The sequence below is a fragment of the Carcharodon carcharias genome, chromosome 13, assembly GCF_017639515.1.
Source record: "Carcharodon carcharias isolate sCarCar2 chromosome 13, sCarCar2.pri, whole genome shotgun sequence".
Taxonomy (NCBI): Eukaryota; Metazoa; Chordata; class Chondrichthyes; order Lamniformes; family Lamnidae; genus Carcharodon; species Carcharodon carcharias.
Genome location: NC_054479.1, coordinates 145719766 through 145737105, shown reverse-complemented (window position 1 = coordinate 145737105; position 17340 = coordinate 145719766). Strand labels below are relative to the sequence as shown.

At 47.9% G+C, this 17340-nt stretch overlaps 1 protein-coding gene across 1 annotated transcript in view; it reads right to left on the bottom strand.

Moving 5' to 3' along the window:
* The window catches only part of LOC121286167 (semaphorin-3E-like), a 214951-nt gene extending 201597 nt beyond the window's left edge, over positions 1-13354 (bottom strand). Inside the window, exons 1-2 of the mRNA XM_041203146.1 lie at positions 13145-13354; positions 9095-9271 (exon numbers count right to left, since the gene is read on the bottom strand). Coding sequence (XP_041059080.1) covers positions 9095-9271; positions 13145-13354 — 387 coding nt within the window. The remainder of the gene's footprint in view (positions 1-9094; positions 9272-13144) is intronic.
* Between the last annotated feature and the right edge of the window lie 3986 nt (positions 13355-17340).

Sequence of the window (17340 nt, the reverse complement as noted above, 5' to 3'; positions counted from 1 at the left end):
TACCCTGCTGCCTGACTGATAATAGCAGCATTGAAATACACACAGCATTGTGAAGCTAAGGTTCTCATTACCCAGTAAATACTCCAGGAAATATTAATGCAATGCATTCAGGAGTAAGTGATTTTTTAAATAGTGTAATAAGTGGTAATTACTACCTTACACAGGACCCATTGTATCCAGACTGGTTACACATTTTGAAGAGCTTTCTTTATAAATGTTAGTGTGCCAGGGAGAGCAGAAATGAGGGGGGTGGTGGAGATTAAGTTTACCAGAGAAATATATTTCTGTAATATTTCTACCACATAAACACAAGCCTTTAAAGCATTAAAAACCCTCTACTCAGTAGGTCTAAGCACGAAAACCCAAAAGAAATAACAAAATGCAGAAACATTTATAACCTTTAGATTATGTTATGACTCCAGCTGATGTTGATACTGATATTGATACTGATATTGATGTTGATACTGATACTGAATACTGATACTGGATACTGATACTGGATACTGATACTGGATACTGATACTGGATACTGATACTGATGTTGATACTGATGTTGATACTGATGTTGATACTGATACTGGATACTGATGCTGATACTGGACAAATCAGATCCCAGAGTGAAACCTTGCTTGATGTATTCTAATTTTTTTTTAGATTATGGAGGAAAGTTACTGAACAAATTCACAGGAACCTGCTGATGAACTTTTAATACAAAGAATAAAATATGTATTAAAACAAGGAAAGGGAACTATATTACACCAGGTAAAGAGGTTGGAAAGATTCAATATAATTATAAGACGACAATTCAAATTCCCACAATTCCTTTACCCCGGCAATATCTTTACAGACAAACCATTGAAGATTTACCACTAGCTTGACACAAAAGCTTCTTGCTTGGGACGGGCATAGTTACAAATGGATTTCATCCGGTGAATTCCTGAACATTCATTTGATGCTTCTTCCCCAACTCATATCTCTCCCCGAGACACCCAGAAACTGTACTCTAAGCCCACTGTTTCTTCAACTGCAGAGCAAACAAATAGACCTCCTAAATTCAGTCTTCCAGTAGCATATTTGCTAAACTGATCACCTTACTGAGTCCTATAAATGATTATTCAGTTAACCACTGTCTCAATAGCTTGCAGGTTTTCTTCTCAGAGAGTTTCAAATTCCTGTCTTCTTTCTCTGACACACAGTCTGAACCCCCCTCTCCGCTCCAGTCCTTTCTCTGTGTCTGTGTCACTGCATCACTATCACTAGGCAACAGCAAAGTTCCTCTACTTTGTGTTTTGTTTTAGAACCATTGAACTTTCAACACATTTTAATCCAACTCTTTAACTTCAGGGGCTGTAAAGCCTCATTAAAAATGTATATATACAAAGAAACCCAAGAGACCTAAAACCTTTAGTCACAAGTCTATCGAGAAGCCCAGGCACCAAGATTCACAAACAAAATCTAATTGAAACTGAAACCAATTTTACCTTTCTTAACATACACATGGATATATATCTATATATATATATTCATCTTTAAAGTGTTCACTGTTTATAACAGAGTGGGAGTGGCTACCCTTGACATCAAGGCAGCATTTGACCGAGTGTGGCATCAAGGAGCCCTAGCTAAACTGGAGTCAACGGGAATCAGGAGGAAACTCTCTGCTGGTTGGAGTCATACCTAGCACAAAGGAAAATGGTTGTGGTTGTTGGAGGTCAGTTATCTCAGCTCCAGGACATCTCCGCAGGAGTTCCTCAGGGTAGTGTCCTCGGCCCAACCATCTTCAGCTGCTTCATCAATGACCTGCCTTCCATCATAAGGTCAAAAGTGGGGATGTTCGCTGATGATTGCATGATGTTCAGCACCATTCACAACTCCTCGGATACTGAAGTAGTCTATGTCCAAATACAATATCCAGGCTTGGGCTGACAAGTGGTAGGCAACATCCATGCCACACAAGTGTCAGGCAATGACTATCTCCAACAAGAGAGAATCCAACCATCGCACTTGATGTTCAATGGCATTACCGTCACTGAACTCCCCACTATCAACATCCTGGGGGTTACCATTGATCAGAAACTGAACTGGACTAGCCATGTAAATACTGTGGCTACAAGAGCAGGTCAGAGGCTAGGAATCGTGTGACGAGTAACTCACCTCCTGACTCCCCAAAGCCTGTCCACCATCTACAATGCACAAATCAGGAATGTAATAGAATACTCGCCAATTGCCTGGATGAGTGCAATTCCTTTGACACTCAAAAAGCTTGACACTGTCTGGGACAAAGCAGCCCACTTGATTGGCACCTCATCAACAAACATTTACTCCCTCCACCACTGGCTCACAGTAGCAGCAGTGTGTACCATCTACAAGATACACTGCAGGAGTTCATCAAGGCTCCTTCGACTGCATCTTCAAAACCTACAACCACTACCACCTAGAAGGACAAGGGCAGCAGATAGATGGGAACACCACCACCTGGAAGTTCCCCTCCAAGTCACTCACCATCCTGACTTGGAAATATATCGGCCGTTCCTTTATTGTTGCTGGGTCAAAAGCCTGGAACTCCCTCCCTAACAGCACTGTGGGTGTACCTAGGCCACATGGATGGCAGCAGTTCAAGAAGGCAGCTCACCACCACCTTCTCAAGGACAACTATGGATGGGAAATAAATGCTGGCCTAGCCAGCGAAGCCCACTTCCCATGAATGAATAAAAAAAACATTATTTGCTCTCTTCTGAACTACTTGAACGATCTCTGATGCCAAAGGGAACAGAAGCCAAGTTCCTGTATACAGTCTGATGGTATAAACCTGACAGTTTTACCTGGCTGGAACTATTATTAAGCAGCTGCTAATCTGAAATTGAAATTGTGCCCAAGAACATTGACTGTGCCTGACAGGATGTGAGCTTGCATATTAGCAGATAGCTGGCAGCAGGCACAAGACATGTGCATCTCTTTGTCACCCAATAACCAGCCAGTAACCTGGCAGCCTGGTTGAAACAAAGGTGGCACAGAGAACTGACGTGGAATGAATGAACCGAAACTGCTGCCAGGGAGCTCGGCACGAACCTGGTGATGGGATGCCTGTCAACACAAGCAAGCTCAATAGCAACTATCAGGATGGTGATGGGAAGCACACAAAGCATAGGTATGCAGTCTGAGGCACTCAGAGCCCAGCAATCCAGTATCCCACATCCTGCTTCACACCCTGCATTGAGAAAGCAATGTAGACATTTATCCTGAGTGACCTATAAGACCATAAGACATAGGAGCAGAAATTAGGCCATTCGGCCCATCAAGTCTGCTCCACCAATCATTCATGGCTGATAAGTTTCTCCACCCCATTCTCCAGGCTTCTCCCCGTAACCTTTGATCCCCTTACCAATCAAGAACCTATCTATCTCCGTCTTAAATACACTCAATGACCTGGCCTCCACAGCCCTCTGTGGCAATGAATTCCATAGATTCACCACTCCCTGGCTAAAGAAGTTTCTCCTCATCTCTGTTCTAAAAGGTCTTCCCTTTACTCTGAGGCTGTGCCCTCGGGTCCTAGTCTCTCCTACTAATGGAAACATCTTCCCCACGTCCACTCTATCCAGGCCTTTCAGTATTCTGTAAGTTTCAATCAGATCCCCCCTCAACCTTCTAAACTCCATCGAGCATAGACCCAGAGTCCTCAAACGTTCCTCATATGTTAAGCCTTTCTCCAGCATCATTTTCTAGTGGCCCAATGTCCACTTTTGCCTCTCTCTTACCCTTTATATATCTAAAAAAATACTTGCAATCTTCTTTTATATTATTGGCTAGTTTACTCTCATATTTAATCTTCTCCCTCCTTATTTCTTTCTTAGTTGTCCTCTGTTGGTCTTTGTAGGCTTCCCAATCCCCTGGTTTCCCACCGCTCTTCGCCGCATTGTATGCTTTCTCTTTAGCTTTTATGCTGTCCCTGACTTCCCTTGTCAGCCATGGTTGCCTCGTCCTCCCTTTAGTATGTTTCTTCTTCCTAGGGATGAATTTTTGCTGTGTCTCCCAAATTACTCCCAGAAACTCCTGCCATTGCTGTTCCACTGTCTTTCCTGCTAGGCTCATCTCCCAGTCAATTCTGGCCAGCTCCTCCCTCATGCCTCTGTAGTTGCCTTTATTCAACTGTAATACTGTTACAACTGATTCCAGTTTTTCCCTCTCAAATTGCAGGGTAAATTCTATCATGTTATGGTCACTTCCTCCTAAGGGTTCCTTCACCTTAAGCTCCCTTATCAAATCTGCCTCATTACACATCACTAAATCTAGAATTGCCTGTTCCCTAGTGGGCTCCACCACAAGCTACTCCAAAAAGCCATCTCGTAGACATTCCACAAATTCCTTTTCTTGGGATCCACTACCAACCTGATTTTCCCAGTCTACCTGCATAATGAAATCCCCCATGATCACTGTAACCTTGCCTTTCTTACACGCCTTTTCTATCTCCTGGTGTATCTTGTGCCCCACATCCTGACTACTGTACATAACTCCCATTATGGTTTTTTTACCTTTGCGGTTCCTCTACTCTACCCACACAGGTTCTACATCATCTGACCCTACGTCATTTCTTGCAATCGATTTAATTTAATTTCTTACTAACAAAGCAACCCCACTCCCTCTGCCAATCTGCCTATCTTTTTGATAGGATGTATATCCTTGGATATTTAGCTCCCAGTCCTGATCCCCTTGTAGTCATGTCTCCGTGATACCCACCACATCATACCTGTCAGTTTCAACCTGCGCCACAAGCTCATTTACCTTATTTCGTATACTACGAGCATTCAGATACAACACCTTCAGTCCTGTGTTTCCCATCCCCTTTCTCATTGTCGTCCCTTTATCTGATGTGCTTGAAGTTAGATTCCTAGCCCTTTCCAAACACTCTGTCCTATTTTGTGTTCCGGAGACTTTAACAGCCTCTCCTGGGCTCTCCTTTCTTTTCCGTTTTTTCATAATTTTCCATGAAGTTGAATCCACCCCCCACACGCTAACCTGCAGCTTTGTTTCCCATTAGTCATATTTCTTGGAGTTTTACCCTTCCCTTCCCCCCCACTTTCTAGTTTAAAGTCCTGTTGACCACCCTATTTACCCTTTCGCTAGAACATTGGTCCCAGATCAGTTCAGGTGGAGACCATCCCAATGGTACAGATCCCTCCTGTTTCAATACTGATGCCAGTGCCCCACGAAATGGAACCCCTCTTTCCCACACCACTCCTTTAGCCACGTGTTTACTTCCCTTATTCTCGAGTCCCTATGCCAATTTGCACGTGGCACGGGTAGTAATCCAGAGATTATAACCCTTGAGGACCTGTTCTTTAATTTAGTTCCTAGTTCCTGATAACCCTCAAACAGGTCCTCTTTCCTAGTCTTATCTATGTTATTTGTCCCGACGTGGACCACAACAGCTGGATCCTCCTCCTCCCTCTCCAATATCCTTTCAAGCCGGTCAGAGATGTCCCTCACCCTGGCACCAGACAGGCAACATACCATGTGGGACTCTCGATCCTGCTTACAAAGGAAGCTATCAATTCCCCTAATTATAGAATTAGACCTGCTGGACATGGCACTGTGCTGCATGCTGGGAACTGGCACTGCTGGAAGGAGCCCATTGTATAAATGCTAAAAGTCACCGTGCCTCTGGCAGCCACAGCAGCACAGCACAGGTCCTGGGTTTGAGGTTCCAGTACACATTGGCCAGAATCTTCCGGTCTGCAAGCAGGGGCGGGGCCTAAAACGACGTGGGATGATGTCGGGTATGCGTCCAGGCGTCACCTCGCATCATTTAGATTGTCAGTTCGACGGGCACGCAGCCGAGTGGGATGAGCGCCCGCCAACCTGTCCACGGCCTACTAAAGCCTTTAAAAAACCAATTGAACTCATTGATGGACCTGCCCGTCCAACGTTAAGGTTAGTGGACAGGCTGGGAGCCCAGGTGGGCTTCAGAAAAAACATCAAACCTCATCCACGGGCGGGATGAGGATTCATGAGTGATTTTAAAAATGCAGAATATTTTACAATAAAAGTTATGGACATGTCTGAGATCATGCGACAGTGTCACATGAGGGGACATGACAGGGAAATGTTTTTCTCATCTTTATTGAACATTTTAAATCAGTGCTGCTGTCCCTGAGGCAGCACTTTGCCTCAGGGTGATCTGTTGCTCTTATGCACACACGCGCGTAAGAGCGCACTCCTGGCTGAGCGAATCCTCCTGCTGCATGTCGCACTGGGTGGGCCTTCATTGGCCAGCCCACGTAAAAATGGCGGCGGCCCCCGATTGGGGGCACCGATCAGAAGCACACCCGCTCCCACACTTCACCCCCCAAACGGGAGGAAAATGTTGCCCATCAGCAGCCTCCTTGGTGAAGGGAAGTCTCCTGACACATTGCTCCTGTAGGAGTGGTGATGCTGAAAGCCCACTGTGGGTGCCCCTCCTTATCTCTCGCCTCTCAGCTATTCCTGTTCCTCTCCTGTCTTTTCCTCCTTCACTCTCTGACCCTCCAACTCCAAAGGGAGGTTTATCGGATTGTCCACGGCCAGAACAAAATTATTTTGAAGGAAAACAAAAACATTCCAGTTCCAACAAAAAAACTTATCCGCATTAATCAGAATTCAGTATTAGAGGGTGGAATATAGGCCAGAGTAAAACATAACCAAAGCCAAAAAGGCAAACAGTAATTAATGTGGAGAGAGTGGATGAGCCCTTCAATTAGCATTGTCACAGAGTTCATGATGCTGAGCAGGTTTGTCATGGGGAGTTTGGTGCTGAGTGAACGAACTTCACAAAAAAGTACAATAAGAAATAAGGAATTTAATTGAATAATAGAGAATGAGGTTTTCTTTAAATATTTCCTCCACCTGGAGAACCCGTTAATATGGCAGGTGGTAAATTGAGTGTGAAACGATCAGGGAAGCTTCATGCTGATGTGTTCCACAACTGTACAGAAGCGACATGCACCTGGCGAGTTGCACCTTAGTCAGGATTTTGAGGTTTGTTTGCCGACCTTGCTTCGGGCAGCACTTGTAGTCACCAGCGCCAGGTTCACAGGCAGCACCACATCATTATTAGGGGCTCATGGGCAGCTGGACCTACCAGAACAGCCATAAGGCTGGGTGGCTTTTCAACAGGACTAGGGCTGTACCCTAGGGTATCCCAGGGTGTGTGTGGGGGGCACATGTTGATCTGTGCAAGTGGCCTCAAGATGGTGAGGGCTGAGGAGGCAGCCTCCAGAGGAGATGAGGCCAGATGGAGATGTGAGGGTGTATGTGAGAGAGTGAGTGGTGATGTCCCTTGAGCTGGCAGTGAATGAGATGCCAGTGAGTGTGTGATAGGTTTGTGAGTGTGTGAGTTTAGAGTGATGAGATGGTTGCCTTATCCTGGCTGCAGGGATGAGATCATTCATCCTCTTTCTGCATTGGATGGCCGACCTCTTCTGTGCAGCGTTGGCGCTGACCACTACTGCCATCACCTACCAAGCCGGAGTGGTGAGATTGCTGTCCATCATGCAGCCAGAGCAGGCTTAGAGGACAACACAGTGGGACCTTCATGGCATCCAACAGGTGCCTGAGGGATGAGTCACTAAACCAGGGGAGCTACAGTCTTCTTGCCTTTCGGGGCCATGTCTTCCTTACAGCAGCCCTGGGCTGGAAGCACTGAGAGATGCGCACGCGGCTGCATTTTAAATGTGGTGCCCGGCGTGGTGAAGCAGCGAGGTGACAGCGAGGTGGGTGAATCGGAGCCTGCCCGCCTTTGAAACAGTGTGTTCCCCGGGAATGCATGATTAATGAGGCAGGATTGGGATGATATGGCAAAGCTGCCATTGCGATCAGTGAGTAAAACATCCCTTTTCCCGCCTGCTGCCACACTTGGTGCAAATCTGGGACGATTCTGTCCCTAAACCCTGTAATCCCCTCTCTGACTGTGCACCTCACTTCCCTCCTTTGAAACACCCCTTAAAATGTGCCCCTGACCAGCTTTTGGACATCTGACCTAATATTAGCTTCTGAGATTTGATGTCAAATTGTGCTTTATAATGCTCCTGTGAAGCTCCTTGGGACATATGATTATGTTAAAGACATTATATAAAAGATCTTGTTGTTGGTATTACGTACTATTAAATATGCAGTGAACCATATGCCAGTTAAAGAACACGACAACATGTTTGGTGTTTGTCCTTCAGAGTTACAGTTAAAAGCACTTTAGGAAGTGCAGTAGATTATCGAATATCATCTGGACGCAAATTGTTACTTCAAGAAACTATGGATGTGTTAGAAAATTTGATCCTTTGCCCACTGTTTTTCAAATGTTTTAAAGAGAAGTACAAGTAGAAAAGGTGGTTAAGAAGGCACATGGGATAGTTGCCTTTATTAACTGAGGCATTGAATATAAGAGCAGGGAGGTTATGTAGGAATTGTATAAAACGCTAGCTAGGTCACAGCTGGAGTACTGTGTGTAGTTCTGGTCGCCACACTATAAGAAGGATGTGATTGCACTGGAGAGGGTACAGAGGAGATTCATCAGGATGCTGCCTGGGCTGGAGCATTTCAGCTATGAAGAGAGACTGGACGGCTAGGGTTGTTTTCCTTAGAGCAGAGAAGGCTAAGGGGGACCTGACCTGATTGATGTATATAAAATTTTGATGAGCATAGATAGGGTAGATAGGAAGAAACTTTTCCCTTTAGTGGAGGTGTTAATAACCAGGGAACATAGACTTAAGGTAAGGGGCAGGAGGCTTAAATGGGATTTGAGGAAAAATGTTTCCACCCAGAGGGTGGTTGGAATCTGGAACACACTGCCTGAGAGAATGTTAGAGGCAGAAACCCTCACAATATTTAAGAAATATTTAGGTGAGCACTTGAAACACCGTAGCATACAGGGCTACGGGCCAAGTGTTGGAAAATGGGATCAGAATAGATGGGTGCTTGATGGCCAGAATGAACACAGTGGGCTGAAGGGCCTGTCTCTGTGCTGTATAACTCTATGACTCTATGATTCTAAGAAGTAGGAGTTATGAACAAATTAATCCCATAGTGGAAAAGCTGCTTGTGTAACTCCAACAAGCTTGTGCTACTTTACCTCTTGATAATCCTCATCGATGCGATCTAAGCTGAGTGAATACACAAGGTCTCTGCCTCCCACAAACAGACGGTCCTGATACTCGTCTAACAGAAGTGTTCGCAAGTCAAGGTATCCACGAGGCCCATGGAACACTGTGGTCCTGTTCAGCTCCCACAACTCTGGAAGAAGAAAAGGCTGAAAATAGGTTATGGAAATTGATGGTTACTTTGACACAGTAAGAGCTCTCTGGAAAATTTTAGGTTCAAGTCGCTCATAATCTAGGATAATACTTCAGTGCAGACGAGCAAGTGTTGCATTGTCAGTATTGTTGCCATTCAGTTGAGATATTAAATTGAGGTCCTGTCTCCTTGTTTGATGGGGTTAGGGGAAGGGATAACAATCTAAAAGATTGAAGAAGAGCAAAGAACTCTTACAATGCTTTGGTCAGCATTCAGCCTTCAACCATCACCAGTAACACAGATTTCCACGTGATTTCTCCCATACTTCCTGCTTGCAAAAATTTGGTGCTGTATCACAATGAAACAATGGTGATTCACGTCAAAGTAATCCATTAGTTGAGAGTAACTTACAGTATCCTAAACACAAGTCCTTCTTTCTGGAAAACTCTTGGATGGTTTATTTTCTCTTAATAAGGAAATGAGAAAGCAATTTTATGTCATCTATTTAACTTGGAGTAAAATGACTGGCTTGGATCATTTAGAGAGATGAAAGGAAGAATATCTTTCAATGATTCCAACCCTATTGTAAGTTATCACTACAGTCTGGTGCTGGAATATTCACTGAGACTAATTCAGGAAACACATTGTGTAATTGCTATAAAAATTGTGCAAACTATATTCAAGTGTCATAGAGGTCTACAGCACAGGAAAAGGCCCTTCGGCCCATCAAGTCTGCGCCGGTCAAGCAAATACCTAACTATTCTAATCCCATTTTCCAGCGCTAGGCCCATAACCTTGTATGCCAAGGCATCGCAAGTGCACATCCACATACTTCTTAAAAGTTATGAGTGTATCTGCCTCTACCCCCCTTTCAGGCAGTGAGTTCCAGATTCCCACCACCATCTGGGTGAAATAATTCATCCTCACGTCCCCTCTAAACCTCCTGCCTCTTACCTTAAATCTATGCCCCCAGGTTATTGATCCCTCCACCAAGGGGAAAAGCTCCTTCCTGTCTACCCTATCTATGCCCCTCATAATTTTATATGCCTCAATCATGTCCCCCCTCAATCTCCTCCGCTCCAGGGAAAATAACCCCAGTCTATCCAATCTCTCCTCATAACTAAAATTCTCCAGCCCAGGCAACATCCTGGTAAATCTCCTCTGCACTCTCTCTAGTGCAATCACATCCTTCCTATAATGCGGATTCCAGAACTGCACACAATATTCTAGCTGTGGCCTAACCAGTGTTTTATACAGTTCAAGCATAACCTACCTGCTCTTATATTCTATGCCTTGGCTAATACAGGCAAGTATCCCATATGCCTTCTTAACCACCTCATCTACCTGTCCCGCTACCTTAAGGGATCAGTGGACATGCACACCAAGCGCCCACTGATCCTCGGTACTTCCCAGGGTCCTAGCAAGTGTTGGTCACTTATTTTAGTTGTGTTACAACTAGCATAATCACAATGCCCAGAGCAAATGTTTGTCCAGTTGCACAACCAGCAGGTGAACAACCTCTTTAATAATGGATTCTAGCATTTTCCCAATAACAGCTGTTAGATGAACTGGCCTATAGTTTCCTGCTTTCTGCCTCCTTCCTTTGTGGAACTGTAGTGTTACATTTGCAGTGTTCCAATCTGCTGGAGCCTTTCCAGAATCTAGGGAATTTTGGAAGATTCTCTGCAGCCACTTCCTTTCAGGACCTTGGTTGCAGGCTAGAATGGCCAACAGACTTGTCAGGCTTTAGTCCCATGAGGTTTCCTAGTACCTTTTCTCCATTGATCATGATTGTTTTAAGTTCCTCCCTACATTTTGCCCCTGTTTTTCTATCTTTGAATTTTTTTTGTGTTTCTACTGTGAAGACAGATACAAAATAAATAGTTGTTTGGCAGGACAGAACTTGAGTATTGTAGAAAAAGACACTTTGTCGAAGCTTTTTGTCTTGCACTCATCAAGACAATCACAAGAATATCAATCTCAGGGGAAGCAACAACTTAATACTGTATGAGAAGAGAGTGCTGATTGGTTGGCAAGTGGACACTGATTGGTAGAGGCATTGCCATGAAGAATGCACCAGCTAATGGTGACTGACAGTTAACTGCCAAGCATTGTTTGAAATTTAAATCAGGCAGCTTGACTCTGATTGGTCAAGGCATTTCCTTGAGGAATGATCCAGTGAATGGCTATCACTAATTTTGTTTAGCTAAAATAGTTGCAATGTACATGTTCTTTCTGTCTGCAAAGCCATTAACTGGTTCATTCCTCCGGGCAAAGGTTGCCTGGTTTAAATTTCAAACAATGCTTGGTAGTTAACTGTCAGTCACCATTAACTGGCATTCACCATGGCAATGCCTCTACCAATCACTGTCCACTTGCCAACCAATCAGCACTCTCTTCTCATACAGGATAAAGTTGTTGCTTCCACTGATATTGGTATTCTTGCAATTGTCCTGATGAGTGCAAGATGAAAAGCTTCGACAAAATTTCTTTTTTCAACAATAGTCAAGATACAAATTACTTATTCAAAGTCTCTGCCATTTCCTTATTTTCCATTTTTAATTCCCCAATCTCACTCTTTAAAGGACCAATGCTCTCTTTCTCTACTCTCTTACATTTTACATTCTTTTGGAAGATTTAATTGCCAGTTTTTTTTTATATTTCTTGCTAGTTTTGTGTCATACTCCAGTTTCTCCCTCTTCATTATTTTGTTGTCATTTGCTGGTTTCTAAACTGTTCTGGGTTACCATTAATCAAGCTCACCGAGCTAGTAGAGGGTCATACAGGGAGGCGATGCCATACTGATATTGTTGCTGGACTAGTAATCCTGAGACCCAGGGTAATGGTCTGGGGACCAGGGTTCAATTCCTGCCATAGCAGATGGTGGAATTTGAATTTAGTGAAAAAAAATTGGGAATTAAAAGTCTAATGATGACCATGAAACCATTGTCAGCTACCCCATGAACAAATATTTAAAAAAACGTACTCGAAATGTTAATTCTATTTCTCTCCCCACAGATGTGGCTAGGCTTGCTGAATTCTTCCAGCATTTTCTGTTTTTGTAACTGAGCTAGTTATGCTTTTTGAAAAACACATTGTAGAATTCTGGTATTGTCAAAGATTTGTAATGCAGATAATGCGATGTGATGTTCCTAGTACTTGTGCTACATTGTGATACAGTACCCTTGAGAAATGTCCTTCTAGCTTTATAATATCATCCTTATGCGGGAAATGCATAATTAGCCCTTTGACTACCAGGTGCCTTCTAGCATGTAAACTCTACATTTTTTTCTATCAGATAATAGAGATATTGGCAATGCTGTGTGCAGGTTTGTGCGATTGCTAAGCTCAAGGTCAGTAAATACACTTACAAAGATTTTCTCAATTCATCAAATCTAGATGGAAATTCCAAGCTGAGGCAATAAGCGGAATTTAATGGAGCCTGCTGAAGTGGGAATGGTGACACGGCATCCCCGGAGAATCGGGTGGGTCCACATCCGATATCCAGCATCAGGAAAATTGTCCCAATTAAGATGGGGCGGGAAAGGCCCGATGTAGGAATCCCAGCAACCAGCAGTGGGATGCCAATTCAACCCATTAATGAGCCACTTAAAACCAATTATCCCTGAGCCCTCTGGAATTCAGTGGTTGCTCAGGGATTTAACAAGACCTGCATGGCTCTCCTGTGCCTCCTGCCTGGTCGGGGGTTGCCTTCCTCGTTGTTAAGCACTCTTTGCCCAATTGAGGGGCTCAGCCTCAGGAAGGGGGCAGGTACTGAAAGCCACCCCATGCCACTGCCTCCGATCCCCCTGTCCACCCTCCCAGCAACTCCCCTCCCAGCAACTCCCCTCCCAGCAACTCCCCTCCCAGCAACTCCTATCCCACTCACATGTCCAGGGATCCTCTGACTGGGCTTTGGCGTATTAGTTGCATCAGCCACTGCTCCCAGCCTCTCATTGGCTGGCAGCTCCCAGGGGCATAATATCTGTCCCACTGGGGGCTTGATTACATGGAAGGCCAGTTGCTGGGCAGTTATTGTGTTTGTCTCTCCCACTGCAATTACGCAGTTCTCCCACTGATTCTTTTCATTATTATTCATTCACGGGATGTGGGCTTTGCTGGCTGGGCCAGCATTTATTGCCCATCCCTAATTGCCCTTGAGAAGGTGGTGGTGAGCTGCCTTCTTGAACCGCTGCAGTCCCTGTGGTGTAGGTACACCCACAGTGCTATTCTCCAATGATTGGTGGTGGGGGGATACACTGTCACTGGCACTCAATCCTAGCTAATCATCCTAAGCACATTTACAGCATCAAAATCTGAAAAAACAGTGTTTTTACCTGTGCCATATTGGGAGATGTCAAGGGAGAAGTGAGGGTTTTTTGATTTTCTATGAGGAAGAGAAGAAGAAACAACCCCTTGGGCTGCTCTCATGCCCATGTTGAGGTGGTTTAGAGGGCATCAGAGTGGGAGATTGGCATTCTCGAATGCTGATCCACAATGCGGATTAACCCAATGCTAGTGGGTAATAAACCAGTGCTGGGTTTAAGGAGTCAGTCTCGGTTGCATGTAATTAATTGTGCTGAATCAGGAAAAATCATATATTGCTATCAATATAGTTTCACGCACACTGTGGAGTCTTGCTGTTGAATCCAATGAGAAGGATTTATTAATTTACCAACCAGCCATGTTGTACTTTTTGCCTGCTGACTCAAATTAAACTATCATATTTACAGATTATACTGCCACAGTAGCAGTGGAATCGATTAATTTCTCTGTCTATGTTGTGCATATTTGAAAACACAAAATCAAACATGTGCCAAACAACAGAAGTGACAAATTATATAAAATGTGCTCAAGATGAGTTTAGGGGATATGATATCAACACAGGCCATTTGAATCGATCTGCCTGAAACAGATGTTCCTGTTCCAAATATCAGCTTCACTGGTTTTATTCCAATTCTAATAGCATCAGGCACCGTGAATGAACAACCACTGATTCAAGTTACCTCGAGACTGCAGGTGGAATTTCCCAATTCCCTCCCCAGTCCCCCCCTGCGGCAGGTTTAGTGGTGAGTTCGGAGAGGGGGTGGGGGCAGGAACACGGTGGGAACTGAAAAATTATTTCCCGGCTAGGGTAGAATGAAGAAGAGAACTTGTGCTCCTGCCGCCGTGACGGGTCTCCATTCTCGCCAAAAGCTGGTGTGAAATGGTTTTGTATCCGGTTAATGGGATCTAGATGAAGGCCTGACCAGGATTGTCCCCCCTGCCCAATCATCTGCACCGCCAGAACACGCCTGGACCACCAATGCATGGGCAGGTCGGGACTTAGCTGAAGAAGGCCTGGGGCAGCCTGCGGAGATCGGGCCGGAGTCTCCAGCGACTGCGGACCCTGGAACACCACGTGCAGCAGTGGGTGGGTGGAGCATCAACCCTGTGGATCCTTTCATCGCAGGAGCTTCCAGGAGGTGGATCTTTGTGCTGCAGGTGGACAGCTGCAGGAGGTGCTCGTGGGGGGTGGGGGGGGGGGGTGGTCTGTGCTGGTGGGGGGTGGTCTGTGGTGGTGGGGGGGGTGGTGGTCTGTGCTGGTGGGGGGGTGTGGTCTGTGCTGGTGGGGGGGGGGGGTGGTGGCCTGTGCTGGTGGGGGGGGGTGGTGGTCTGTGCTGGTGGGGGGGGGTGGTGGTCTGTGCTGGTGGGGGGGGTGGTCTGTGCTGGTGGGGGGGTGGTCTGTGCTGGTGGGGGGGTGGTCTGTGCTGGTGGGGGGGTGGTCTGTGCTGGTGGGGGGGGGTGGTGGTCTGTGCTCGTGGGGGGGGGTGGTGGTCTGTGCTGGTGGGGGGGGTGGTCTGTGCTGGTGGGGGGGTGGTCTGTGCTGGTGGGGGGGGGGGTGGTGGTCTGTGCTGGTGGGGGGGGGTGGTGGTCTGTGCTGGTGGGGGGGGTGGTCTGTGCTGGTGGGGGGGTGGTCTGTGCTGGTGGGGGGGTGGTCTGTGCTGGTGGGGGGGTGGTGGTCTGTGCTGGTGGGGGGGGTGGTCTGTGCTGGTGGGGGGGGTGGTCTGTGCTGGTGGGGGGGGGTGGTCTGTGCTGGTGGTGGGGGGTGGTGGTCTGTGCTGGTGGGGGGGGTGGTCTGTGCTGGTGGGGGGGCGGTGGTGGTCTGTGGTGGTGGGGGGGGGGGGGTGGTCTGTGCTGGTGGGGGGGGGGGTGGTCTGTGCTGGTGGGGGGGTGGTCTGTGCTGGTGGGGGGGGTGGTCTGTGCTGGTGGGGGGGGTGGTGGTCTGTGCTGGTGGGGGGGGTGGTCTGTGCTGGTGGGGGGGGGTGGTCTGTGCTGGTGGGGGGGGGGTGGTCTGTGCTGGTGGGGGGGGGTGGTCTGTGCTGGTGGGGGGGGGTGGTCTGTGCTGGTGGGGGGGGGGTGGTGGTCTGTGGTGGTGGGGGGGGGGGTGGTCTGTGCTGGTGGGGGGGGGTGGTGGTCTGTGGTGGTGGGGGGGGGGTGGTGGTCTGTGCTGGTGGGGGGGGTGGTGGTCTGTGCTGGTGGGGGGGTGGTCTGTGCTGGTGGGGGGGGTGGTGGTCTGTGCTGGTGGGGGGGTGGTCTGTGCTGGTGGGGGGGGTGGTGGTCCGTGCTGGTGGGGGGGTGGTGGTCTGTGCTGGTGGGGGGGTGGTGGTCTGTGCTGGTGGGGGGGGGGGTGGTCTGTGGTGGTGGGGGGGGGGGTGGTCTGTGCTGGTGGGGGGGGGGGGTGGTCTGTGCTGGTGGGGGGGGGGTGGTCTGTGCTGGTGGGGGGGGTGGTGGTCTGTGCTGGTGGGGGGGGGTGGTCTGTGCTGGTGGGGGGGTGGTCTGTGCTGGTGGGGGGGGTGGTCTGTGCTGGTGGGGGGGGGGTGGTCTGTGCTGGTGGGGGGGGTGGTGGTCTGTGCTGGTGGGGGGGGGTGGTCCTGTGCTGGTGGGGGGGGTGGTGGTCCGTGCTGGTGGGGGGGGTGGTGGTCTGTGCTGGTGGGGGGGTGGTGGTCTGTGCTGGTGGGGGGGGTGGTGGGTGCAATTAGACAGGGAGATGGATGAAAAGGTGGAGTGGAGGCTTAGAGGGGGGTATGGAAGTGTTTGGGGGTTGCAGGGGAGAGAGAGCAATGCTGCAGCGGGTCACAGAGTGTATGAGGTGTCATGGAGAGAGTGAGTGAGAAGAGCCGTGCTGGAGTGCGGGGGCTTTGGTGGGTGTGTGTGCAGGTGTGAACGGGCCTGGGTGTGGAGGGGGTGGTGGGGGGGGTGGTGGTGTTGTGGAGGCATGAACGGGGGGGGGGAGGAAAAGAGGGAATAGGGGTTCAGAGGGAGGATCTATGGTGTCAATAGATGAGTGTGGGTGGCATATTGAGGAATGCGGGGCAAGGGTTGAAGGGGGCAGTGGGGGCCACTAGGGTAGAAGGGTGAGAGTTCAGCGATGATGTGTGAGGGGGCGCTGAGAGTTGTCGAAGGGGATACAGAAGAAAAAGCGGATTCTGGGGTAGGCAGGGTGAAGGGACAGATCTACTGTTATGGGGGTGGTCTCCTCGGGAAGGTAGGAGACTTCGACATTCATCTGTACAGGACAGAGGGTGATGGGGCAGGGTTGAAGGGTAACTGTGGGAAGATCAATTCCTGGGGGGGGGCCAATGTTTAAGAGGGGTGGGTGGGAGGAAATGTGTGTAGATGACTAGGGGAGGGGTAAAGGTGAAGGTCATGATGACTCTGGCTGCTCAAAATTATGCAGAGCCTCGTGGTGGAGATCTTGAGATGCCGCACGGGAGCTGGGTCATCGGGGGGTGGGCGGAGCTACAGGTCAACGCAACTGGACAACTGAAGGGGAAACCCAACATGGAGTATTTACAATGCTCGGGCATTGGGACAGATGAGAGTGTGAAGGGTAAAGGCTCAGTCTGCGCGGGAGGCTCTTGTACACGGCTCACAAAGACCCTGGCAAAGACCTTTACCTTCCTGCACGTGCCTGATTCCAGGGGACATAGACCCAGCCTGGGGTGTCCCTCAGAAGGTGGTGGAGGGGACGCAGAGGCTTAAGGACTACATTGCAAAGTAAACCACACCAGACCTCACTAAAGTGCAAGTGGACTATATTTA